General features: G+C 42.5%; 1 protein-coding gene and 1 non-coding gene across 4 annotated transcripts; both read right to left on the bottom strand.

Annotated features, from left to right (window-relative positions):
• Positions 1 to 82: 82 nt before the first annotated feature.
• Positions 83 to 27,278, bottom strand: LOC105716782 (protein jagunal homolog 1). 3 transcript variants are annotated; one of them, XR_010345617.1, is made up of 4 exons: positions 27,084 to 27,171; positions 13,160 to 13,266; positions 9,180 to 9,320; positions 83 to 458 (listed from the first exon to the last, which is right to left on the bottom strand). XR_010345617.1 is itself a non-coding variant. In XM_012451582.3 (2 exons), exons 1-2 carry the CDS (start codon positions 27,170 to 27,172, stop codon positions 24,822 to 24,824), a joined length of 552 nt encoding a protein of 183 aa, XP_012307005.1. In that variant the 5' UTR covers positions 27,173 to 27,278; the 3' UTR covers positions 24,334 to 24,821. The 3 variants fall into 3 exon arrangements, 1 of the variants encoding a protein (XP_012307005.1); XR_010345618.1 differs by having other exon boundaries at positions 83 to 9,320; positions 13,195 to 13,266; XM_012451582.3 differs by lacking the exons at positions 83 to 458; positions 9,180 to 9,320; positions 13,160 to 13,266 and adding an exon at positions 24,334 to 25,284 and having other exon boundaries at positions 27,084 to 27,278.
• On the bottom strand, positions 4,844 to 4,949 carry LOC135278183 (small nucleolar RNA U13). Its single transcript, XR_010345735.1, has one exon. It is a non-coding gene; the product is annotated as a small nucleolar RNA U13 (small nucleolar RNA).
• Positions 27,279 to 27,516: the final 238 nt, after the last annotated feature.

Below are 27,516 nucleotides of genomic sequence, written 5' to 3'. Positions count from 1 at the left end.
TACATATGGACACCATTTTGCACTTAACTTTTTTTCTCTTAGTGATGGTTTTAGAAGTGTTTCACATTAATACACCCAGAGCTTCCTCATTCTCCTTTTATTCATTTCTAGTGCTTCATCCTGTAGATGTATCCCATTATGTTTAAGTGTTTTAGCGGCAAATTAGGGCTGTTGCTGTCTCCCCCTTTCCTGCCAGCAGCAAGACCTGGATAGTATCTACTGCTGGGTTCAGGGTATGCGGTCAACAGCAGTGGCCGGGTTCATGGTGCTGATGGCTTTGAAACAGCTCTTTTGTGGACCCCTGCAGGTGAAGCAAGAGAGAAGAGAGCTAGGTTCCAGGAATCCTGCTGGCTGGGTTCTTCTGCCAGCTTTGGCTGTGGCGGTGGGGTTTGGCTGCCCAGGTGCGACTGTCCCGTCCCTGTGATTTCTTTCCCTCAGGCTGCTGGTGGGAAAAGGACCTGTTGGAAATTGAAGACACCAAGATCAGTCTGATACAGTGGGATCAGGGAGGCTCTATGGTGGGGGCGGCATTTGGCGGGTGTCTTAGCCATGGTTTTTTGATTGAAAGTTACAAACACCCATCTCCAACTAGCTCAAGCAAAAAGGAGAATGTGTGGGTTTATGCAGGCCACCAGTTACCTACCCAATGTGTACAAAGACATTTAGGAGTTGTAGCAGATACCGCCCGTTACCTACCCGATGTGTATTTCCTCTCAATATGTCTCAACATGCCCAATTAAAACTACTCACCTCTCTGGACTTCCTTGCAGTGAGGGGTGGCCATGTGACCCTTTTCTGAACATTGAGATGTAAGCAGAAGGATACAGGTTGAGATTTCTGGGAATATATTATTTTTTCTGATGAAAAGGCATACACTTAATGGGCACATGCTTTCTGCCCTTCCAGTCTGGAGTGTGGATAAAACCCCCAGAGATGCAGCAATCATCTTGGAGCACGAGGAGGGTAATGTGATGAAGGTGGTGGAGCAAAATGGTCTTTGATGTCATCATGGAGCCAGAGCAGCAAAGCTTGTCCACTGGCCTTTTAATCACCTGCTAACCAAGAAAAACAAACTCCTTTGGCTAAGCTCTGGAATCGGGCTTTCACTGTTCACAGTGAGCGGAGGCCTAGCCCTAATTCAGGGCAACTGAATTCTGGGATTTGTATAGCGTCAGTTATCTCCATCTCTTTCCAGTGTATTCTCTCAGAATCCTCCATAGGGCAAGGGAGATGGCACCAGCAACTCTGGAATCTACCCTGTCAGCCTCCAATCCAGGGGAAGAAGAAAGCTAGCTACTCCTTTGATTCCAAAATGGAGAGGAAAACTCCCAGGAAGGCATCTGATTAATTTGTCTTTGTCTTGAAGGATCTTCCTTGAACCAACCGCTGTGGATCAGGGGATGGGGTAATATGGTCAACCACATTACCATATTAGCCTACTTGGCAGATGGAGTAGGGAGCAGTTTCCTAAAGGAGGAGATGGGAGTATTTTACCAGGAGTGGGGAAAGGCAGGCAGATGAAAACAACAGATGGTTCTTCTGCAGGCGCTGAAGGTTTAGATGAGTGGAGAAGAAAGGCAAAGTGATTTCAGGGGGATGGTCACCTCCTCCAAGAAGCCTTTCTGACAGCCTGATTTGGCTGCTTCTCTCTCCACCCCATCCACTCTTGCCTCCCTCGCTGTAGTGCATGGCACTGTATATTTCTGTCTCTTCCTGGCAGCTTTGAAGGTGGGTACTTCTTCTGGTTGATCCTGTATCCCTCCCTCCCATCACTAGCATGTGGCAGCCACTCATTTTTTAGAGGAGTGAAGGAACAGAAGGAACAAAGACGCAGAGGAGGAAAGTCACAAAAAAGACGTTGGTTTGCTTGGAATCTTGAGTGTATGATAGAAAACCTAGCAAATCCCAAGATTCTTAAGGTGGGTCAGGGTTAGATTATAGCGAGGCCCTGAATATTAGGCTAAAGAGTTTGTGTGATGGACAGTAGGGAGCCGCTGAAATCTTTTGAGCAGGGGAGTGGCATGGTCAGAGCTGCACCTTGTTCCTTTGACCACTGGCTGCTGTCTTGCTTTTCCATTCTCTGGCTTCATAATTCTTCTTGGTCTGGTTCTTCATCTGTCTTGGACATCTTTAGTCCATGTTTCCCACCCCTGCTTTTTTTCTCCCCAAACTTAACCAATCAGTTCTGGGCTGATTCTGTTCTCTGTGCAGGGAAGAGGACGGTTTTCCCTGACTGGTGCCAAGTGGGTGTCCTTCCCAGGAAAGTTCCATTTGAGCAGCTCTTGGCTGCCCTCTTCTGGGCACTGGTGGATATAACCACTTGCTCTTCTGGAACTGGCTAGAGACTCCTGTTGCAGCTTTGCCTCATGATGCGACTTCTGTCTTTTTGCATCTGCCCACCAGATCCCCTTTAATTACTTAAATCAGTAAGAGTTTTTTTTCAGTGCCTACCAAGTGTTTAGATTTGTCTGGCGATAGCTACATACAGAACGCTTCTGACTTCCCACGGATCCAGATATTGTCCATTGTTGGATCTAAGCCTTGCATAAATGTCAGAGCACTTCTTTTGCTAATTTACACGTCTGTCCTATTTATTTGACTGAACCGAGGTCACTTTAGTTTTGAAAGCCATTGAAGAGGTAGTATGTTTGAACTTTATAAATACGTAAGGCTTACATATTTATATTCCCCAGAGAGCATCTTGCCCCATAAATCACACCCTAATGCTTTCATCAAAGTACAGAAGTCTGTGCACGTGTTTTTATTATTCACAGTGGAATCAAGGCAATGCCCTAATTAATGATTTTGCTAAGAGGCAATTGCTGTTTCCAGGGAATCTGGGTCTGTAACATGGATTTGAAGCCATTCCTGGGGTTTTTTGAGCTCATAGAATGATGGATACATATCCCAACAGGACATCTGACTGAATCCTTGGCCTCACTGTGGGTGATAGAAATACTTTATTCTGAATAAGTCGTTTTCCTCAGGCCAAAGGCTAATTGCCTTTCCATTCTGGTGAGCAAGCTCTCACTCAAACGTCTAGACTCTGCAACCTGTAATCTCTCCATGGTGCCAAGATGACATCTTCCTTTCCAGGGTCCACGTTTGGAATTCTCCCATTCCTCCACTTATTCAAATCCAGCCCATTTTTTCAAGACCTATTTCTAATCTCTTTTCTCTGGGATCCCTTCCCTGTATCATGATTTTTCTTTGTTCTAAACACTAACACTTCTGTAGTTTGTGGTGTTGACTTAGCAAAAGTCATGTATTATCTTGTAACATCTTTTACTTTTTAAATGAAATGTTAATTGTAAATTTTGTACTGTCATTTAACTTTACAAGTTTATGTTTCATGTCTTTAATTGAATCATAAAATCCATAATATCAGAAACCACATCTTACACTTGATTGTTTACCCCACAGAATGTTGAATATTTATTGCTATATATTCAATAGATGAACAGCAAATGCTCTTGGTTGGTGGGTTGTTGTGTCATTTGCGTATCTTAGCTCTAATTAGTATACTTGCCTGAGAAATTATTTACAAAAGACAGATTGGCCCAGGCCATCATTAACACTTTTCTGAAATATTGTCATGCATTTAGATGCTTTACAAAATGTATTGCCCAAATGGCAGCGTGTGTCTATGTGTGCACATAAAAAAGAGAAGCCAAATTAAAATCATCCTTTTAATTTATTGTTGACGTGTGATCATTTTAAAATTTAGTTTTAACTTTGATTGCTTTATATGCATACACAATTCTCAGGGTCAAATAATTTTAGAAGGCATAATGAGAAACGATAAACCCTTCTCTTGATCTATCATTTCCTGCTTCCTAGAATCAACACATTCAGCTCTTGTAGCTGATTATTTTGGTATTGCCTCCATGTCACTGCTATATGCTTATAGTGCTCCTTCTTTTTTGCTGAATGCTATAAGCATTAACTGTTAGCCTTTCACTCAAAAGTCTAGGCTCTGAAACCTGTAATCTCTTCATGGTGCCAAGACGACATCTTCCTTTCCTGGATCCGCATTTGGAATTCCCTCATTCCTCCATTCATTCAAATCCAGCCCATTTTTTTCAAGACCTATTTCTAATCTCTTTTCTCTGAGATCCCTTCCCTGAATCATGATTTTTCTTTGTTCTAAACAATAACACTTCTGTAGTTTGTGGTATTGACTTAGCAAAAGTCAACTTTGGTCATCTTTTCTGTGCCCTACTGAGCTGCTCCAACCTGGACTAGTTTATTTCCAGGCTGTGAACATGGCTGTACTTGGATCTCTCTTTGCCTTTATCTCATCTCATTTTAACTTAGCCCACTTCTACCTTGCCCCATCATGCACAATTCCTGACCCCCCTGCCACCGCCATGCTCCCATTATCCCACTACTGTCATTTCCTAATTTTGCTTAGAGTATTCAGTGTGTGTATTTTCCTGCCCCTATAAATACTCTTCACAGATGAAATGTGCTTGCTTTTACTTCCTTGCACACTCTTTAGGTTTTTCCTGGTGTTAATTGTTATATTGTTTTTTCCTCCTTTGTTTTGTATCACTAATTCACTCCAAACTTTCTCCTCAGCTGTGTAAATTTCCTCTCAATAAACTCACTCACATCAGGTATCATCTTTCCTGTGCCCTACTGAGCTGCTCCAACCTGGACTAGCTTATTTCCAGGCTGAGTCCATGGCCGTACTTGGATCTCCCTTCGCCTTTATCTCTGGGATTTCCTTTCTCTTTCTTGGATTGATGTTCTTATTTCCCAGACTCCACGTCTTCCTCTTTCTTGCTTTGCCTCCTCATTTTGAACTTATCTAGTAGTTTCCTTTTTTTTTTCTTTTTCACCTCAAATGGGAAATGTGCCAACAACATAACAAGGTTTGAGGGAGGCACACATCTCACGCATGGACATGAACACCCAATCGTCATGCGTATGAACTGCCAAAGGATCTCCAGTAGCTTGTTGAGAATGGGTTCACGGCAGGTAATTATTTTGAGACTTATGTCTGAAATGGTTGTATCCTATCCAAATATTTAATTGTTAACTTTGATAGGTGTAGAATTCTAGGCTAGAAATAATTTTTTCCTACAGAATTCTAAAGTGATTGTTATGTTATCTGTTTGCTTCTAGTGTGGCTATTGAGAAATCCACGGTCATTTTGGTATTTTGAGCAATCATTTTTGCTTTTTCTGAAAAGCTTTAAAATTGCCTCTTTTATCTCTATTGTTCTGAAAGTTTAAGATGACGGAACTTAGTGTGAATTTATTTTTAGCTATTGTACTGACTATTTTACTTATTATCTATTGTTTCTAAATGTATCGAGTTATTATCTATTGTACTGACTATTTATCTATTTTATCTATTTACTGCACCTTTTAAGTATAGAAACTCATGCCCTTCAGTACTGAGAAATGTCTTGGATTATTTCTTGTGTTTTTTTCCTTCTATTTTTCAAGTTCTTTTTCTGCAATTTTAGTTACTCAGTTGATGAGCTCCTAGAATGCTTTTCTGTATTTCTTGTCTTTTGTATCATATCTTCCATCTCTTTGACTTTTCATTCTACTTTCTAAGAGATTTCCCTAAATTTATCTTCTCTTTGACTGATATTTTCATCCTGGCTGTCAAATTTGAATTTGTAATTACTCTCTTGTTTTATAATTGTTTTCCTTTTGCTAGAATATTGTTTTTATTTAAGAAATTAGAATAACTTCTTTTGTCTAAGGATGTTGGTAATAGTTTCCTTTTGAAGTTTTTATTCTCTGCAGAGTTTTCTATAAGTTGCTTTTTTTCCCACTCCTATATTTTGGCCTTTTACAGTTGGCCCTTGAACAATGTAAGTCTGAACTGCCTGAGTCTGCTAATATGTAGATTATCTTCTGCTTCTGCTACCCCTGAGCCAGCAAGACCAACCCTTCTTCTTGCTTCTCCTCCTTAGCATATTCAGCATGAAGATGACTAGGGTGAGGACCTTTGTGATGACCCACTTCCACTCAACAAATAATACAGACATTTCTTCTTCCTTATGATTTTCTTCATAGCATTTTCTTTTCTCTAGCTTACTTTATTGTAGGAATACAGTATATCATCCATATGACATAAAAAAGTGTTTAGTGATTGTTTATGTTATTGATAAGTCTTCCAGTCAAGAGTAGGCTATTAGTAGTCAAGTTTTTGGAGAGTCAAGTTATATGTAGATTTTCAACTGCATGGGGGTTGGTACCCTTAACCCCATGTTGTTAAATGGCCAACGATATTTTTCAAGTTAGGGAATTTCCTCGGAGTTCTGGTGATCATCAACTAAGGCTCACACTTTGAAATGAGACACTTAAAAGCAAATTAGAAACTCAGTGTGTGGGGGGTGGAACTTGTTAACTCTGAATTCACCACTTGTAAGATGATTTGGCCAATCTGCTTCTCCAGGGGAATTCTGTTGCTAGTGCTGCTATATCTTTCCTTGAAGTATATACACTTCCTAGAGAGGTGTGCTTCAGTCTCTGGCAAGCAGCGTGTTAAGTCTGGCTTCTTATGCTCTGAGAGCTGAGGTCCTCATATTCAGTGTGTGACCTCTCACTTCAACTTCCTGTGTTCACTATACTGTCCCTGCCCTCAACAATGCCGTATGTCCCCCATTATGCTTTATCCTTTCCAGGGAATAAGCCTTCAGCTGGCTGGGTTGGGGAAGGGGCAGGATGAGGGGCCTGGGGAGGGTCTATCTGCTTCTTAAACACACTTCCAGCCTGTCATCGTGTCAACAGACTCAGCTTTCTACCCATGTCCAGTGGTACCCTGGGATTTTGCAGTGAAAATCGGGCTTGCTCTTATTGTCAGCTTGGGGTTCAGCTTTCTCAGGTCTGCTAAGTGAGTTATCACTGGTTCATCTGCTTTTTAGAGCTCCAGATTTTATTCTTTCATGTTTTTTTTCTGGTTAGTTTTTTCATTGAGGTTTAATACTTAAAAAAAATTTCCGGCTGGCCGTAGTGGCTCATGCCTGTAATCCCAGCACTTTGGGAGGCTGAGGTGGGAGGATCACCTGAGGTCAGGAGTTTGAGACCAGCCTGGTCAACATGGTGAAAACCACATCTCTACAAAAATACAAAAATTAGCTGAGATCACACCACTGCACTCCAGCTGGGACAATAAGAGTGAAACTCCATCTCAAAAAAAATTTCCTTTGCTGTAATTTTTATCGGAATTTCTGGAGGGAGCAGAAAGAATGCTTATGTTCCATCCACTACTTACATGTGGAAGTCTATAATATCCTCTTGTAGCATTGAATGATTTTATGGTGAGAGTGAGAAGATGTTTTAGCCTGTAGCTCAAAGGAAATGGGAACATTTTCAGAATTGATAATAGATGTAGGAAGTTGGCATGGCTGCCTATCATTCTCTCAGAGCAAAGCAGAGATCCTTGGGGAGAATTAGTGAGAAGGATGTCTTTTGAAAGCTTGACCAAAGTTTGGATTCCATTTTATACTTAGAGAAAGGGAATGAGGGATATCTCTATTTAGGTAGTAGTGCAGTGGTGACTTTGTGGAGACTGTATGCCAAGAACCCAGTTCATATTTATAGGAGAGCTTGAAAACCGCAGGTCATCAATTCCTAGGCAGGTAGCAATGCCAGGGCTTGAAGTAGGGAAATGACATGATCTAATTTACCCTTGCAAAATATTCGTTCGACTACTACGTGGAGAATTTCCTGGGTGGATGTTGGGAAGGGCAGTGACATGGAAGTAGAAAGTCAAGTGGGTAGGTGTATTCATCAGGATGGGCTGAGTAATGCCACGGGAACAATACTCCATGTTGGCAGGTCTGTTCCACATTATCTTCACTCTAGGACCCAGGTTGATGAAGCAGCTCCATCTGGAGCCATTGATGGTCTCCAGAGATCACGGTGAATCACATGCTGCTTCTGAACTCCTCTGCCTGGAAGCGACAAGTGTCATTTCCATCACATTTCACCGATCAAAGCAAGTCATGTGGCTAAGCCTAGTATCAGTGGGGTGGGGAAGGAGAAGCAAATTCTTGGAAACCACAGGAGGCTATTGCAATAATCAAGACAAAAACAGCCAGTGGCTGGGTGCAGCAGCTAATGCCTGTAATCCTAGCACTTTGGAGGCCAAGGCAGGTAGATCACTTGAGCTTAGGAGTTCAAGACCAGCCTGAGCAACATAGTGAAACCCTGTCTCTGCAAAAAATACACACACAAAAAAATTAGGCATGGTGACACATACTTGTAGTCCCAACTGGTTAGGGGTGAGGCAGGAAGATTGCTTGAACCCCTGGAGGTCAAGGCTGCAGTGAGCTGTGATCTTACCACTGAATTCTAGCCTGGGTGACAGAGTGAGACCTTGTCACAGTTAAAAAAAAAAATGAAGCTGGCTTGGTCTAGGGTGGAAATGGTTGAGGTGGTAACAGGCCTTGCTAATTGAATAAATGTGGGATATGAAAGATGTTAAGACAAACTCCAGGGTTTTGGTCTGAGCACCTTAGTGAAGGATTTGTACCATTTGCTGAGTTGTAGAATTCTGAGGGAGGAGCAGGGTTAAGGGGGAAAATTAGGAATTCCATTTTGGACATTTCTAATAAGGGAAACACTGAATTTGAAGATAAAATGTAGGCATCCTCAGCATGCAGACTGACTTTGAAGCCATGGACTAGATGAGATCACATAGAGAATGAGAGCAGAGAAAGGAAATAAGAATGCTGGAAATGAGCCTAGGACCTGTCAATCTATATAGGTCAGGAGGAAGAGGGGAATCCAGTGAAGGAGAGAGGGAAGAGACAGATTGGGAAAAAAACAGTGTGGAACTGCCTAGAAGCCCAGTATGAAAAGTGTTTCATGAAAAGAAGGATCAGCAGTGCCACTTGGTGCTATTGAGTAAGATGAGGATTAAAATCCACTGTCGGACCTGGTCAGGTGCAGACACTAGTGACCTTGACATGCCATCGGTGACGTTGTTAAAATGGTGGGGGTAACAGTCTGATTGAAATGGGTAGAGAAGAACCTGAATGTTCTTCTGATTCCAAAGTCAATGCCTATCTTGTTTTGCTAAGCTGCATAGAAAGTTCTCATGTGCTGGATGCAGTCACTGAAAATGTTGTAGAACTAAATAATTTGTACCTTATTCTTGGAACCACTCACCCTGGGAGAACAACTCCCTAAAAACTTGAAGACAACTACCTGAGCATAACTAGTTCACTGCCTTTTCTTCCATGAGTGTGTCGAGTAAAATTTAAGCAGAAATCTCTGTTTTTCCATCCAGGCTCTAGGCAAAGTCTCCGTAAATGATGGGGCATAGTACACATTTGTTAGCTCCCTTAACTGTGAAGACACAAGGAAAGGTTAGAAATTAGGATTGGGAAAAACAAGCATTTTGTTTACTGTCCAGCTTCAAGTACAAGAAATAAAACCTTTTTCCAAGAGCAATACCTTGGATTAAATGAAATAATTTTACTTCCAAATGATACTCCAAGGGGCTTTCCCATGTAATAAAACAGACAGCAAAAGCTATGAATAAAAGTGAGAGAAAGATGGGAAATGGAAAAGAAAAGGAAATGTTCATCTATTACTGTGTGCATTTTTGTTTGGCCTGTAGGGCATTCCTGCTGATAGCCATTTCTGGTTGTGTATGAGATATGTCATGGAGACATGGAAGGACCAGATGTCACTTCTGGGCCTCACCCTCAGGTACGGATTGTATCCAAAGCAAGCCAGGTTGGTAAGGCCAGGAAAACAAGACTTGGGGGATGTTTTCTGTAAACTGGAAAGACTTCCAACATGTTCCAAAGATGGTTACGTTTCTTGCCTCATAATCTTGTGCTCCCAGGCAAGGGCAGTATTCCAAATATTTAATAACTGTTAAGGAAAAGGCCCTGAGTAATTGGAAGGAACCCCAGATCAATCAGAATAGAGGCTGACTGTATCCAAACTTTCAGTGAAATACCAGGCTCATTCCCTATGTCTAGTGAAAAAAGCATGGATTCTACAGTCAGTAAAAGCTAAGTTCAATCTTGGATGCCTCTTAGAATCCTTTATTGCTCTGTAATTTGCTGAGCCTCATTTTCATCATATCTGTATGGAGGAAATACTATATCTTTGTATTACTTTGAAGATAAAATGAAATGTGTTTCAGTTGTCTATTGCTACTATATAACAAATCATCCGGAAAGCAACAATGATTGACCATTGCTCATGATTCAGTGGGTCAAGAATGCAGGCAGGGCTCAGCTGGGCAGTTCTTCTATTCTGCTTGGTATATGCTGGGAGTCACGCATCCAGCTGTATCCATCTGGCAGCTGGGCTGTGCTGAGAGGTTCAGGAATGTCTCACACACATGTCTGGCACCTCACTGCTCCTTCACATGGCCTTTCTCCAGACATGGTGTCACATCATTCAGGAATCTTAGCTGCTTTATAGCAAGCTGCCTGATATCTTCAAGTTTCACTCCAGAAATGGCACTGTGTAATTTCTGTCATACTCTACAGGACAAGGCATATCATGAGGCTAGGCAATGTCCAAGGGGAATGGAAAGGCATCCTATCTCTTGGTAGGTAGAGCATCATGTGTGTACAGGGAGGGAAGGAATCACTGGCGACCATTGTTGGAAGCTATCTACCCCAAAATAAACACTTTATGGCTCCAAGCATTCTCAGATTAGCATTCTCCAAGCATTCTTTGGCTTGGCATTCAAGGCCTTTGATGATCTAGTCCCCGCCTGTCTCTCCAAGCCTCTTTCTCAGTGCCCCCTTCCTCAAAGTTTCCACTGTAATCAAATAAACCTATTGCCACAATTCATTCCACTCTTGTATCTTTGTATATCTACCATCTCCAAATAAAATCCCCTTCCTTCATGAATCTCTTTCTAACTCCTGCTTATATATCAAAATTCTCCTCAGTGGTGTCTCCTCTGGGAGGTCTTCCTGACTCTGCTTCAGCCTCACTTCTGTGCACTAACTTCACCTGAGCAAAGGCTTTATCTCTCCATATAGCTTAATTCTGTTTTCTTTTTTCTTTCTTTTTTATTTTTTTTGAGACAAAGTCTCACTCTGTTGCCCAGGCTGGAGTGCAGACATGATCTCGGCTCACTATAACCTCAGCCTCCTGGGTTCAAGCCATTCTTGTGCTTTAGCCTCCCAAGTAGTTGGGATTATAGGCATGTGCCACCATGCTTAGCTAATTTTTATATTTTTAGTAGAGATGAGGTTTCACCATGTTGGCCAGGGTGGTCTCAAACTCCTGGACTTAGGTGATCCACCTGCCTCAGCCTCCCAAAGTGCTGGGATTACAGGTATGGCCACTGTCCCTGGCTGATTAATTCATTTTTAAATGAGCTTCTCCCACCATTTACTTATTTCACATGAATGGTTGGATGTGATGGGGTGGAAGAAAAATGGCTGGAGTTAAGGAGCCAAGGAAGTAAAAGACAGGTGTGCTGGATATGTCATTTATGTGATTTTGAACTCACTGGGAATGATAAGGGCGGTTGTGAAGTGGCGGACCATGAGCCAGGCACTGAAGTCATCAGTGAATTATGAATCGGGGCTTGAGGTTATGAGAAGATGAGAGGAAGTGATGATAAAACTGGGTAAAGTAAACTTCAAAGGAGGTGAGGGTTTTGTATGTTTTTGATGGAACAGGAAGGAAAAATAGCTTGGAACAAACAATGAGGAGCAAAGAGGACACCTGCCTGTATTAGTTTGTTCTCACATTGCCATAAAGAAGTATCTGAGACTGGGTAATTTATAAAGAAAAGAGGTTTAAGTGGCTCACAGTTCTGCAGGCTGTATGCGAAGCATGATGCTGACATCTGCTCAGCTTCTGGGGAGGCCTCAGGGAGCTTTTACTCATGGCAGAAGGTGAAGTAGGAGAAGGCACATGAGATGGCCAGAGCAGGAGTGTAAGAGTGAGGGGGGAGGTACCACCCGCTTTTAAACAACCAGATCTCATGAGAAGTCACTCACTATCACAAGATGTCAAAGGGAGGGTGCTAAGCCTTTATGAGAAACTCACCTCCATGATCCAATCACCTCTCACCAAGCCTCATCTCCAACACTGGGGATTGCATTTCAGTATGAGATTTGGGAGGGAACCACATCCAAAGTATATCACTGCCCCGCCTCCACACCCTGAGGCTTACGGGTTAGGGGAGAAAAACAATCATTTCTGCTTGAGAAGACTGTGGAACCATTAGGAACTGGCTCGATTTTAGTTAGTGGAGGAAGGTGACTGGAATGTTCAGAGAAAATATTGAGGATGAAGGGGAGTTTGCTGGTAAAAGCCTGAGTTTGGGGGGCTCTGTGGAAAGGTTCTGAGGGGAGATGAGGGATGGGAGGTGGTTTTAATTAGTGGATGCACCAGCAGTATGAAAATAAGTGTCCATATGATGATGGGGGCCAGGCATGGTGGATCACGTCTGCAATCCCAGCACTTTGGGAGGCTAAGGTGGATGGACTGCTTGAGTCCAAGAGTTTGACAACATGGCAAAACCCATGTCTACAAAACAAAAACAAAAATCATGTAATGATGGCACTTCCTACGGTGCCTGAGATGATGGAGGATGTGAAATGTGATTAAAAAAGGCCTTGGATGTCCCTTAGAAGAGGATGGATAATCAGCTAAGGTTATGGCCCAGTGTTGAGCTGGGGCCACTGGGAAGCCGCTTAGTCCTGTGATGAGAATGGGCAGGAGACACTTTTAGGCAGCTCACAAGCTGTGGTCCTTGCAGGCAGGGTTTCAGGATGGCCTGTCTCCCCTTAGGTGGAGGTGTCAGGGCAGCTGGAGCTGTGGCTCAGTGAAGATTATGTGGCAGGTGACTTCTCCTTGGTGGAAAGGGGCTCGCTGACTTGAATGAGGGGATTGAAGGCTGGGGTGTCTCTGTCACGGTTGGAGTCTGGCATTGAATAATTCAGAATAGGGGCAATGATTTGCCTAAGGATAGATAGTTAATAAATGTCTGACCTGGAGTTCAAACTCAGGTTTTCTGAATTTGAGTTCATTTTACTTTCAAGACATTCTTCCAAGGAATAGGGAAGATGAGGCTGACTGTAGGGGAGAAAGGTGGATGAGGAAGCATAGAGAAGCAGGGAGTAGGAGGGTTTGCTTGAAACTCCAGAGAAATTTTAATGCATCTTAGAGGAGAAACAACTCTTGTCCAGGCTTACCAGGATGTACAGAGAGTCCAGCCTCATCATAGTACCTGAGCAGTGGGTGAGAAACAGCTGAGGGACACTTCTCAATTGATGAACCAGCACTCCTGATTCTTTGCAGCCTGCAAACAGGGATAAGAGGGGTAATGGAATTAGTAGTTCCCAGATGGCCCTTGGAGGGTGTACTGGCTTGATGGCCCCCCACAAGATATGTCCAAGTCCTAATCTTTTGTACCTGTGAATGTGACCTTATTTGGAAATAGAGTCTTTAGATGTAATTAAGGATCTTGAAATAAAGTCATTCTGAATTTAGGGTGGGTCCTGTATCGAATGAGTAGTGTCTTTATGAAAAGAAAAGGAGAGGGAGATTTGAGGCACAGAGACACGGGGAAGAAGGCCGTGTGAAGGTGGAGGAGGACATTGAAGTGATGCTGCCACAAGCTCAGGAGAGCTGGGAGCTATCCAAAGATGGAAGTGGCTAGGGAGGATTCTTCCCTAGGGGCCTTTGGAGGAACAGCAGCAGCCCCAGCAACACCTTGATTTTGGACTTCTGGCCTCCAGAACTGTGAAATACATTTCTGCTGTTTTTAGCCATGTAGTTTGTGGTAACTTGTTATGACAGCCGTGGGAAAAGAATCCAGCAGAGGAGCTTTGGAGCCCGAAATAACTGCTGGGTCAGCAGAGGCCCGGCTCAGGAGCAATTGTACAGAGACATCTTGACTGAAGGAAAGGGCCAGGACCACACAAATCAGCCACAGGTGCCAGCTTATTGCCCCAAAGGATGGGGAAGGACTCATTGTGCCAGAGGAGATACCTATGCTGGGTCCCAGGGACCAGTCCAGCTCAGCTGCCTCCAAGGGAAGATTCACTTTACATGAAGGAGATCTTACATCTGAAGTCTCGTCCATAGCTACTGCAAGATGAAAGCTTTCCTTTGCACCCGGGCATGAAAAACTGAGCATTTGCCTCCCAGTGACTCAGCTTGAAAGAGGCTGTTTTAAACTGGAAGAGGCTGGGAGGCCTTCGGTTGGTAAGTTTATTATTTTCCCTTACTCCTCTGTGAAATGAGGCCCATGAAGAAGTGTAGGTCAGGTACAGAATATAAAAGAATGACCTTTTCTTTTCCTTGCACAATTAAAGTGCCCTCTCAACTCATAACCTCAAACCCTTTAATATGGTAATTAGAGGCAAAAGGCATTTCAATTTGGAGCCATGTTGCAGTTTTCCAGCATGTGAAGAAAGCATCCTCAGTTGCCAAAAGGTCACGTGTGGGATTAGTTGCTAGGCTGTGGGATTACTTTTCTAGGCTTGCTAGGGAAAAGGGCAAAAGAGAAGAAGCAAACTAGCAAAGTCATGTGGTGTTTCTGTCCTGGGACTTAGGCAAATTATGCAATTGTCCTTTGCATTCAGATCTGTTCCTCTTCCACCTGATATTTTGCTGAGGGGACAAGTGAGATTCCAAAGCTCAGTTTGCTGAAGTGTGCAACATGCTAATCAGCTTCCACAGCCCAAAAGTGGCAGAGAGGGCGTGCTTCCCTGGAGAAGAGAGCAGAGACTGGACTAGGAGCTGGGAGGAGTCTGGCTGACTCAGCAGTCCAGACAAATGCACTTCCATCCTTGCCCATTTCCATTGTGAACTCTTCTCTGTGGGCAAGGAGAGGACTCAGAACAACTGTGTTCTTTTTACAAAGAAAGATGATGTGCAAGGCAGTCATTTATAAGAGGATCAAGGTTTTGGCTATGTTGGGAGATGCTAATTTTGATAAATGTTTCCATATCTCTACAAATGTGCCATGCTGAGTCTCCAGTTAGACTTGAAAAAGACTTTGGAGATTGACCCCTGCACAGTGGCTCTGAGCCTGGACACCTAGCAGATGCTCAGTAAATATCTGTTGAATAAATGAAGGAATGGATATAGTCCAGGCTACTCCATCATGTGTCCAGTTTGTGGCAGATTTAGGTCTCTAAGGCCCAGTAGTCTGACCACAAAAACACCAGCTGGGTGTTTTTGTTCTGTTCCATCTTGCTGCTAGGGCAACTGTAGCCACCCAGAAGGATGTTTCAACGCTCTGCAAAGTTCTCTGGCTGAATGTTGCTATGATACAATCTTACAATGAACCGATTGCTCAGCAGCAAGAGTAAGTGCTGTTTATATTGGGTAAATAAGAAGAAATGCTGCCCTGCCGATATTTGCTAACTGCCCCTTCAATATTTGTGAGGAGGCTGTCTTGATGACATTTTGAGAGTGTGTATACACTGGTAATACCCTATTGTTATTTGATTTAAAAATCTTTCCCTCCCTCCACATATATCCACATGAAGAAATAAAACAGCAGAGAGAAATATATGTATAATATATGGGAGATATCTGTCTGTCTGTCTATCTCCCTCTTATGACCTGAAAGCCCCCTCTTTGTGATGTCCTGCCTTTCCAGCCTAAACCAATGTATACCTTACATGTATTGATTTGTCTGTGCCTGTAACTTTTGTTTTCCTAAAATGTATGCAACTACACCTTGGGCACACTTTCTCAGGATTTCTTGAGACTGTTTCCCAGGCCATGGTAACTCATATTGGCTCAGAATAAACCTCCTTTAAATATTTTACAGAGCTTTTTTTTTGGTCATCAGCACTAATCCACCAAGGAAGTCACTGGAAGCTTTGGTGGACAGTTTTCATCCAGGCCAAGGGAATTCTAACTCAGGCTATGTGGCAGTGGATTGCTGCTGGGTTGCCCTGCCTTATGACTTCTTGAGTGTGGAAGAACCCAGCTTATGATGGCTGCACTATCATTTGATGCCCATGGTTATACACTCCATCTTTACTAGCATATGTGGGATTATTTTTGCATGGTGTGTTTTTCTCTCCTGTGAATAGCCTGAAATTGCCAAAAAACAGGGGTCCCAACCCCCAGGCTGTGGACTGGTACCAGTCCATGGCCTGTTAGAAACTGGGTTGCGTAGCTGGAGGTGAGTGGTGGGTCAGTGAGCATTACCACTTGAGCTCCACCTCCTGTCAGATCAGGGCTGGCATTAGGTTCTCATAGGAGCAGGAACCGTATTGTGAATTGCACAGGTGAGGGATCTAAGTTGTACACTCCTTATGAGAATCTAATGCCTGATGATCTGAGGTGGAACAGTTTCATGTGGAAACCATGCCCACTCCTCCCCTATCTCCTGTCCCTGTTTGTGGAAAAATCGTCTTCCACAAAACTGGTCCCTGATGCCAAAAACGTCTGGGGCCACTGCTGTAGAACACTAGAGTTTTCATGCAGTAATTTTTATTTTATCTTCTCATAAACCTTACACACATTTTTTTTTTTCCACTCCAAGTACCCCTAGAACTTTGTGGATCGGGCCCCATGGCTGATATTTTAACCTTGTCACTCATTACAGTAATGGTGACCACTTTATTTTTGATACTTCAACATTGCTACATGGCTTTCATTATTTTGAAACCAAATCAGTCCCTTTACTAGTAGGGGGTCTGTAATAGCATCAGCTGTGACCCACAGAAGATGACCACCACTGAACATCGCAGTGGTGCTGGTGCCCCACCTCGTGAACGTATTTCTCATAACATTGGTAAATAAGGCACTCTCTGGGCCATCCCATGGACATTACTGGCTGGTGGGTTTTCCAGCCTTAAGCAGTGCATTAGTTATCTATGTTATGTAACAACTTATTACAAAATTAGCAGTTTAAAATAACATACAGTTATTTTCTCATAGTGTCTGGAGGTCGGAAGTCTGGACATGGCTTAACCGAAGTCCTTTGTTTGGGGTCTCATAAGGCTACAGTCAAAGTGTTGGCCAGGCTGCACTTCTAACTGGAGCTCAGGATCCTCTTTCAAACTCATGTGCTAATTGGCAGCATTCTGTTCCTGTGGTTGTAGGACTGAAGACCTTGTTTTCTTGCTGATGGTTAGATGGGTGATGCTCTGAGTTCCTAGAGGTGATCTGCAGTTCCTTCCTGCAGAACCTCTCACAACATGGCAGCTTACTTCTTCAAGCCAGCAGGAGAATCTCTGATTCCAGGATGCCAAACTAAAGTATTGTGTCATGTAACATAATCGTAGAATGACTATCCCATCACATTTGCCAGACACTGTTGGCTAGAAGCAAGTCAGTTTCTACCTGCACTCAAGGGGAGGGATTATACAAGGACATGGCTCACTGAGGGTCATGTAATGGTGTACCCACCACAAGTACTATACCAACACTACACACCTCCTTCTCTGAGCCTTTCAACCCCTTCCTCCACTGTCTGGAAGAAGTTTTGACATCTGTACCTCCCTCAGGGTGAGCTATCAATTTCTTCAAGCTTTCAGGAGCCATCCAAGATGCGTATCAACACCATCTCCTGTGGTTGTTGCCAGATTGTTACATCATTTTCCCATATCAATAAAAGTTCTTATCCAGCTTAATACTCTGTTCCCTTGATCCAGGCCCTTGGGATCCAGTTCTATACAGACTTTCCTAGCTCCTTTGATGTATTTTGGTGAGGACCAGCATCTTCTTTGGCCTGTGGTCCTTTCATAGCAGGCCTAGTGCTTCCCTGGATTTATCATGTTGTAACTCAACCTTAATTATTGTTCTGGTGGCCAGAAGGGGAGGTGAGGTGAGATTCTGAGGGGATCATTTGTTGTTTTGCACTTGAGGACCTCTGCACTCAAACTGTCTTCAAGTAAAGGGGTAGGGGATAGGGTGGAGTGCTAGCCTATAACACGAAGGAATGGGCTACTCCTTCAGGTCCAGAAGGTTTAGGAGGATCTTATGTTTCAAGGTTCCTCAGTGCATTGACCCAGTTGTTTCCACACAGGTATCAGGATTTCATTCCTTCCCAATCAGAGCTTTAACCAGACACTGCAGCCTTGCTGCAGTTTTGATGTCAACCTTCTGGAGTCCCACGACCTTATAATTAAGTTTTTTCTGTTCTCTGGCTGCGGGAGATGAGAGTCTCTTTGCTCACTGACAAGAAAACCCTCTGACTTTCCTTCCTCACCTTTTAATAAAGATCAATCACCTCAAACTTTCATTGTCTTTCTCTAATGAATTTATAGCACCCAGCAACAGTCGTCTGATTTTATTGTACTTCTAATTACTACTTCAGTTACCCTGAACTTCTTAATGCTTTGTCTATTCACCAGCCAGTGCATTTTCTTTTGTAGGAATCTCATCCAGTTCAGAACAGGTGACAGTTTCAACAATTGCAATGTCAACATGCCAGAGCTCTCAGTACTCCAACTACTACCAGTGATGAGGTATTTATTTCCAGCCAAGTGATGGGGGATCCAGCTCCTAAAATTCCATTTTAGGGGACAGACATTGGCAAGACAGCAGAACAGAAAGTCCCCTGGAATCACCCTCCCATAAAATACAATTAGAAACTATTCAAATATAAGAATAACTCCCAGATTTTACCAGAACTCATGGGAAAAGCAGAGAAACCCCCTGGGCCCACAGAATTGAGAAAACCTGTGAATAGCAAGAAATTTGGTCATTTCAGATTGTACCATTCCCTCCTCGAAACCAGCATAATGACACTCACAAAAATTTTTCCTAGACCCACAGTTTCCAAGGTGAGAAGAAGAAATCAGAAGTGGACATTTGATTTCTTCCCTGGTCTGGGAATCTTATGGGAGACCCACTACAATCTCATCCCGCTGGAATCATTGGGAACACCAGGAGGGCTGAACTACCTGGGGTGAATTGAGACAGAGAGAAGGGTACTTGATAGCGGTAACTGTCATGTAGTTCTTGGTGGCTACTCTGCCCTTTGATCAGTGGGGATGCTACTTTTGAGAGACTAATAGTCTACAGGGACATAGTGCTACAGGGACACAATTTCTTGGAAGGCCTAAATCCCTGTATGGATTTTTCACAAAGCCCAGGTGTGTGAGGCCATTCTTGCATTGCTATAAATACTTGAGGCTGTGCAATTTATAAAGAAAAGAAGTTTAATTTGTTCACAGTTCTGCAGGTTGTACAAGCATGATGCCAGTATCTGTTTCACTTCTGGGGAGGCCTCAGGAAACTTACTCATGGCAGAGCAGGCACATCACATGGTGAAAGCAGGAGCAAGGGAGAGAGAGAGTGAGACAGAGAGAGAGAGAGAGACAGAGAGAGAGAGAGAGACAGAGAATAGGTATGGTCAGAGATGGGGAGGTGCAACACACTTCTAAACAACTAGATCTTGTGTGAACTCAGAGTAAGAGCTCACTTATCACCAAGGCATGGCCTAAGCCATTCATGAGAGGTCCACCCCCATGATCCAAACACCTCCACCAGACCCCACCTCCAATATTAGGGAATTACATTTCAAAATGAGATTTAGGTGTGTCACCAAGTGCTAATGTGGGGCCTTTTCCTGGCCCAGAAGCAGCTAAAAGGTTAAGATTGATTTCCAGTTCCCATTTAAATCTTCTGCAGACTGAGAAATGACATCACAGCAGCAATATAGTTTTGGGGAAACATTTAACTTTTGTTGTTCACCCCAGACTGGGAAACAATGGCAGTGTAGTGAGTGAGTTCCAGTGCAGTGTTTTAGTTCTGGTGCTCACCGTAAGCCCTCCCCAGAATGAGAAGAAACAGGGCAGTGTGTAAGTTCTGATACTAGGTAGCAATCACCAAATAACACCTGTAAAAAGTGGAAGAGATGACTGTGATCTCAAATGCGCAGGTATCAATGTAAAGCTAAAGCAGTTGTGAAAATTCAGGGAAATGTGACATCACCAAAAGAAACCAACAAAGCTCTAGCAACAGACTCAGAAAAATGGAAGATTTATGAAATGTTGAACAGAAAATTCAGAATAATTCTCTTATAAAAGTTGAGAATGATAAGGAAATAAATACATATAGAAAACAAAATAAAATTTGTTAAAGAATTTAGAAACAAAAGGAAAAATTTGACAAACAAATAGAAACAGTTTAAAAAATACAGAAATCTTAGAAATAAAGAATACAACACCTGGGCTGGGCATGGTGGCTCATGCCTGTAATCCCAGCAGTTTGGGAGGTGGAGGTGGGTGGATCACTCGAGGCCAGGAGTTCAAGACCAGCCTGGCCAACATGGTGAAACCTCATCTCTACTAAAAAGACAAAAATTATCCAGCATGGTGGTGCTTGCTTGTAGTCCTAGCATGGGAGGCTGAGGCAGGAGAACTGTTTGAACTGGGAGGTGGAGGTTGCAGTGAGCCAAGATTGCATCATTGCACTCCAGCCTGGGCGACAGAACAAGACTCTGTCTCAGAAAAAAAAAAAAATTGAAAAACTCATTAGAAAGCTTCAACAGCAGAGCTGATCAAACAGGGGAAAGCATTAGAAAGCCTGATGATAGAATATATGTAATTGCCCCATATGAGAAGCAAGAAGAAAAAAGAGTCAAAAAGGGTAAAGATGGCTTATGAGAATTCTGGGATACCACTAACTTCCAAGTAATAAATACTCCTAAAGGACATGAGTGATAAAAAACCCCAGAAAGCATATTTAAGAAAATAACGGCTGAACATTTCCCAAATCTGGAAAAAGATGACATCATCCAGGTACAGGATGTTCAATGGTCACCAATCAAATTCAACCCAACCAAGATACATTATAACGAAATTAACAAAAATTAAAGACTAAAAGAGAATACTTAAAGCAGCAAAAGAAAAGATGCATATTACACTCAATGGAGCTCCAACATGGCTTTTAGCATATTTCTCAGCAGCAACCCTGAAAACTAGGAGAGAGTGGGATGTTATACACTAAATGCTGAAGGAAAAACACAATTTACAACCAAGAATACTGTACCCAGGACAGCTATCCTTCAAACAAAAGATATATTTTCCCAGACCAATGAAAGCTGAGGGAATTCATCAACACCACACTTGTCTTAAAAGAAATGCTAAAGAGAATTCTTCAGTCTGAAAAAAATGAATCCTAATGTGTAACAAGAAAATATTTGAAGATATTAAATTCACTGGTGAAAAAACAAATTCAGAATACTTTACTACTGTAATTGGGGTAAGTGAACCACTTGCATCTTAAGTATGAGGACTAAAAGACAAAACTATTAAGATCAATAAGAGCTACAATAGTTAGTTAGAAACTAGGCAATAAAAAATGTAAATTGAAACATCAATAAGTCAAAACGTGTAGGGGGATGGTGTTAACGTACAGAGTTTGTTTTCGTTACTTTTCTTTGCAATCAAAGTTAGGTCACTATCAGTTTAAAATAACCTGTTATAACTATGAAAATTTTCTTTAAGTCTCATGGTAATCACAAAGCAAAAACCAGTAATACATATACTAAAAATAAATAGCATGGAATGGAATCCAAATATCCTACTAGAGAAAATCACTTTACCACCAAGAAAGTAAGAGAGGGTAAAAAAAGGAAGAAAGGATCCATAAAACCAGCAGAAAACAAGTAGCAAAATGGCAATAATACATCCTTCCTTATCAATAATAGTCTTGAAAACAGATCAAATTCTCCAATTAAAAGGGAGAGTGGCTGAATGGATAAAAAACAAGTTCCAATTATATGTTGTCTGTAACAAATGTACTTCACCTATAAAGATACACACAGACTGAATGTGAAGAGATGGCAAAAGACAGCCCATTCAAATGGAAAAGAAAAAGAGCAGGAGTAGCTTTACTTATATCAGATAAAATAGACTTTAAACCAAGAATATTTTTTTTTTTTTAAAAGAAAACCACAAAGAAGACTATTTTATAATGATAAAGGGATCAACACAATAAGATGATATAACAATTATAAATACATATGTATCTAATACAGGAGCATTCAAATATATAAAACAAATTTGAAAAGACCAAAAGAGAGATTGACTGCAATGCATTAACAGTAGGGAACTTCAAAACTCCACTTATGGCAATAGACAGATTATTTTGACAGAAAATCAACAAAGAAACAGTAGAGTAAACTGCACTCTAGGGTAAATGAACCTAACAGACATTTACAGAACACTTCATCCAAGAGCTGTGGATTATGCCTTTTTCTCAACAACATATGAAACATATTCTGGGGTAGATCATATGTTAGGTCACAAACAAGTCTGAACAAATTTTAAAAAATCAAAATCATATCAAGTATCTTTTCTGGTTATGATTGAATAAAACTGAAAATCAATAACAGAAGGAATGTTGAAAATGGTACACATTGATGGAAATTGAACAAAATGTTCCTAAACAATGAATGGATCAATGAAGAAACTGAAAAGGAATTTAAAAAATTACTTGAACAAATGAAAATGGAAACCGAGGCAAAAGCAGCATTAGGAGAGAAGTTTATAGCAATAAACCCTACATTAAAAAGCAGAAAGTCTTCAGATAAAAAGCCTAATGATGCATCTCAAAGAATAAGAGAAAGAAAAATGAACCAAAAAGATCAAAGCAGAAATAAAGTTGAGACTAAAAATACAACACAAAAGATTAATTAAATAAAAAGTTTGTGTTTTGAAAAGATAAACAGAATTGACAAACTTGTAGCTACACAAAGGAAGAAAGGAAAAGACCCAAATTGATAAATATCAAAGACAAAAAGGAGACATTACAACTAATATCACAGAAATACAAAAGATAATTAGAGACTATTATAAACAACTATATGTCAACAAACTGAAATACCTAGACTCAATGCATAAATTCCTGGAGACATACAACTTACCAAGATTGGACCATGAAGAAATAAAAAACTTGAACAGACCCAAAATAAGTACTGAGATTGTAGCAATAATAAAGCATCTCCCATCAAAGAAAATCCCAGGACCTGACCACTTCCCTGCTGAATTCTACCAAACATTTAAAGGAGAACTAATAGCAATTCTACTCAAACTATTCCAAAAAATTGAAGATGAAGGAATATTTGCAAACTTGTCCTATGACACTAGCACTACCTTGATACAAAAACTAGACAAGGATACAACAACAACAGCAACAACAACAAATTACAGGCCAATATCCCTGATGAGCATAGAGGCAAAAATTCTCAACAAGATACACAAACCAAATTCAACAGCGCATTAAAAAGATCATGATCTTTTTAATCATGATCATGATCAAGTGGGACTCATTTCAGAGATACAAAAATGGTTCGATGTATGCAAATCAACAAATGTGATATATCAGATTAACAGAATCAAGAACAAAAACCATATCATTATATCAATGGATGTTAGAAAAGCATTTGATAAAATCCAAGATTTCTTTACAATGAAAACTCTCAACAAACTGGGTACAAAAGGAACATATTTCAAAACAATAAAGGCTACACATGTCAAACCCACAGCTAACATCACACTGAATGGGGAATAAATGGAAAGCCTTTTCTCTAAGACCTGAAACAAGACAACGATGCAGTTGCAATAGAGGATTTGCTGATCCCCCAGCAAGCTCTAGAGTAGGGATGGTCTTTCATAGTTGTCCTACCTTGAGGTAAGGGGGCTGAGCCTTAGGTCCCCTGCACTGACTAGTTATTGGATATAGGTTGCCCCTAGGGAAGAGGCATAACCTGGGATGTGATGCAGGTCTCTTCAACCAAGGGCAGTTTCCAGAAGGGGGATCCTTTGTGATCACTCAGCATCCAACACTCCCAAATGCTAGGATAGTATATCCTGATGGGGAAGTCTGGGCCAAAGATAGTAGTATTCCACCATATCAGTGGTTCTCAACTGGGGCGATTTTTTCTCTCAGAGGACATTTGGCAGTATCTGGAGACATTCCTCGTTATTAAAACTGGAGTGGGAGGGCTGCTACTAGTATCTAATGGTAGAGGATAGGGATGCAGCTAATGTTCACTGGTTTCACATGAATAACAAGTTTCTACTAGATTATAAACTCCCCATAAACAGAGGTACTTTAAAATTCTTTTGATTGCCATTATACAGTTATACAGCAGCAGACTCATTAACTGATAACCCATTAACACTGTAAATGTGAATATCCAATTAAAAGAAGAGCCCATAACCTAAGCTAGATAAATGAGAATGGACCATTTCATAGATGGAGAGATTAAATGTCTGGCCCATGGTAGTTCTTACCAATCAGCTGTAGGTTAGAACTATGACTTAGGTTCCCCATGCCCAATCTACTTCTATGGCCACTGCTAGGTTTCTCAGCTTTTATCCATCATCTTGTAGTGTCTAAGGCCACACCTTTCACACTCTATCAAGCACCAAACACAAGGCACAGTGTGGACAGGGCCATCTTTATTGAGATTTTTAATTAAAATGGTTTGCAGAAGAGACCACAGCCTGGAGGGGGAGCAGCTTCCCAACCGCTTCCTGACCCATGACCTACAGATGAAGAATTTGATTTATTCCCTATTTCCTTCAGTCTTGGTGGCTAAGGGGTAATGGCTGGAAATGGGGAGAACGACTGAGAGGAAGCAAGGATGAAGCTCATTCTTAAAGAAAAACCTCAAAAAGCCCCAACTTCAAACAGCTGAAGTTTGTTTCATAGCTGTTGGTCACCCATTTCTAGCCAACCAGGAATAAATTATAGTTTTGCCACCTCAGCAGATTGCAACAGCTTTCCAGAACTTTGGCCTCGTCTGCACCAGGTACCAACATCACAGCTGCTAAAATCACCAGAAAGGATTTTAGAACCGCTCTATTCCTGTCCCTTCGTTCAATGAGAGGTCCAGGCTTCACCCCAAGAGCAGTCCATCGGGCTTCACTTATGCTTCTTCTCCTGTGTGCTGGTGAACCAAGAGTCTAGGAGCTTCTTGCTGTAGTACAACTGCCAGGCATGCACTTGAACTGCCAACACCAACACCAGGTACATGATGGAGACAGCAGAAAAACCAAAGAGGAAACGGTAGGCCTTGCCATGGCGGTAGAGCTGCTGTGCAGCAGGGAACATCTCCATGCTGCCATAAATGAGAGGAGCGATGGAAAAGAGCCCCATGCTGATCATGGAGAGCACCAGGTAGCTAATGTTGTTGCGAGGAAAGGAGAGAAGGCCCAAAAGAGAGGGCAAAATGCTCAGCAAATACGGGTATTCCCACTGATAGGGCATGGCCACCTGATCATGTGACAGGAGCCTCAGGTGTCCCACACTCATCTTGGCAACCAGCAGCAGCCATATGACCAGATGTACGTAGATCAGCTTCTTGATTTCATACTTGAGGGTCACACTGTGGGGCAGAGCAGAGGGAGAAGTACCTTTCAAATTTTTCTCACCACCAACTATATGCCAGGCAACTGTACTGGACACTGGGATACAAATTTGAATAAAACAGCCTAGAAGCCGGGCACAAAGAACAGAGGAGGAAAAAACTAATTAGAAAATGAAGTGAAAAAGTTCTAGTAAATATATGTTCCAAGATATATGGGAACACAGGAAGGAGGAATCAACTCTGCCTGGGATGGAATGTCAGAAATGGCTATCTAGAGGCAGGTGGTATTTGAACTAGGCTCAGGAATGAGTGAGGATGGGCATTCCATGCAGGAGCACACAAGCAAAAAGGCAAAAGTATTTGTGTTCCAGGAAAGCAGGTGGTTACGTGTGGCAAGAACACATTGTAGGAGAGGAGTAGTGGGAAATGAAGTCGCACAGACTATGAAAGAGTTAGTTTAAAGGCAGAAGAGGCCAGGCATGGTGGCTCAAAACTGTAATCCAAGCACTTTGGAAGGCTGAGGCAGGACTGCTTGAGCCCAGGAGTCTGAGACCAGCTTGGCAACAAAATGAGACCCCGTCTCTATAAAAAAAATAACAATAATAATAAAATGGCAGAAGAGTAACTCAGAGCTGTGTTTAGCAAGATGACTCTGACTGCACCACAGGATTAAAGCCTGGAGGGAGAATGTATTGGCAGAGAGGAAAGGTACTCAGCCTGCCCATACTTCTCCAGCTACATTTTTCATCTAAAGGAAGTACATACTTATCTTATTCTTCTAATTCTCTCAGGTCCCAAATGTATCCTCCTCATAACCCTAAGGGCAATGTTTCTGCTCTGGGCTAGCAGGAGAACACCTGCTTAAGTTGTGAGGCCCCCTTCCCCTGGAGCCTAGAGATGTGAAGGAAATGAAGGTTCAAAGAGTTTATCATTCTTGAAAACTCGGAGAGAAAGATGTGAACATTCTGGGAGAGATAAATGGATTTAAGGAAGTAAAAATTGTAAAATTTTTATTTAAAAACATTTACTGTAGAAAATGTGGAAAGGTGAAAAAAAAAAAAAACAAAAAACAACAACCCAGTCACCCCTAGACTTCAAGCTCCATGAAGGCAGGGAACAGTTTTTTCTTTCTTTCTTTCTTTTTTTTTTTTAAGTAAAACTGTTTATTGAAGGTATAACATGCCTACAAAGACCATGTCTGCTTCTGGCCCCTATTATAGCCTAGTGTCTAACACAGTGTATGATGGCTGGCAGCTCAGTAATATTTGTCGAACTAGTAATCGAATGTAGAGATACCCCTTACATGGGAGTGTTTATAAAATTCATTTTAGGCGAGGCATCTTTAGGAAAGGCTGCCTTTTACTGTCTGTATTCCCCCAAACGGCCCAAAATACAACACCTACCATATATTACGTGGTAGGCCTTATGCTACTTTCTTCACACGAATTACTGATTACTCTTTCACCAAAACCTAAAAGGTGGATTATTCTCTCCCTTTGCACATGAGGAAGCTGAGGCTCAAATTAGAAATTCGGTTTCGAAGGTGACACAGCGGGGCCAGCATCGACGTGACTTGGGAGCCCACGCGGGGCTAGATCCCCTCAAGGCACCGGGCGGATCAAGGGGTGGAGCTCGCGGGGGCGATGGAGCTTTCCAGGATTGGGGACAGGCCCGAGGCCGTCACGGGAGGAGGGGACCTGGCAGGTGCGCAGGGGCTGGCTGGGGAGCAAGACCCTGAGGCCGGGCGGCGTCGTTCCCCAGGCCCCGCAGGTTCCCGCAGGGGAGAAGGCCTCCGCGCTCCTCGCCTCACTTCATACCTCATCTGGTAGTGCTTGGCGACGCGCTCCCGGTGCTCAAAGTCGCTGCCGTCGGTGCCGGCCGCTCGCGGGCCTGCCCGAGACGCCATTGTGCCCGCCCAGAACCCCCGAACCCCTCACGAGGACCTGCTACCGCAAAGACAGGGCCAAGGAGCCAGCGCACCCGATACACTCCGCCTCAGCGCAGCCACCCAAAAACCGCGCGGCTCGACTAAGAGCACTTCCGGCCTCTCTGTCTCTGGAGGACCGACTCTGTGATCACTCCTCCCCGCGCAGGCGCCCTCGTTCTCTCAGCCCCATCATGCCCAGCCCCGCCTCAGGTGGAGCCTGCAGGAAATTAATCCTCAGCTTTGGCTTGTTTTTGCTGGCGCCAAGAGGCCGCTCGAACACTTCTACTTTCTTAAGCTGTAATACGTTTAGGACACCATTGTCC

Source organism: Aotus nancymaae, unplaced genomic scaffold (genome assembly GCF_030222135.1).
Source record: "Aotus nancymaae isolate 86718 unplaced genomic scaffold, 86718_ANA_hifiasm-v0.15.2.pri h1tg000036l, whole genome shotgun sequence".
In the NCBI taxonomy this organism is placed as follows: Eukaryota; Metazoa; Chordata; class Mammalia; order Primates; family Aotidae; genus Aotus; species Aotus nancymaae.
This window is presented reverse-complemented; position numbering and strand designations above follow the sequence as displayed.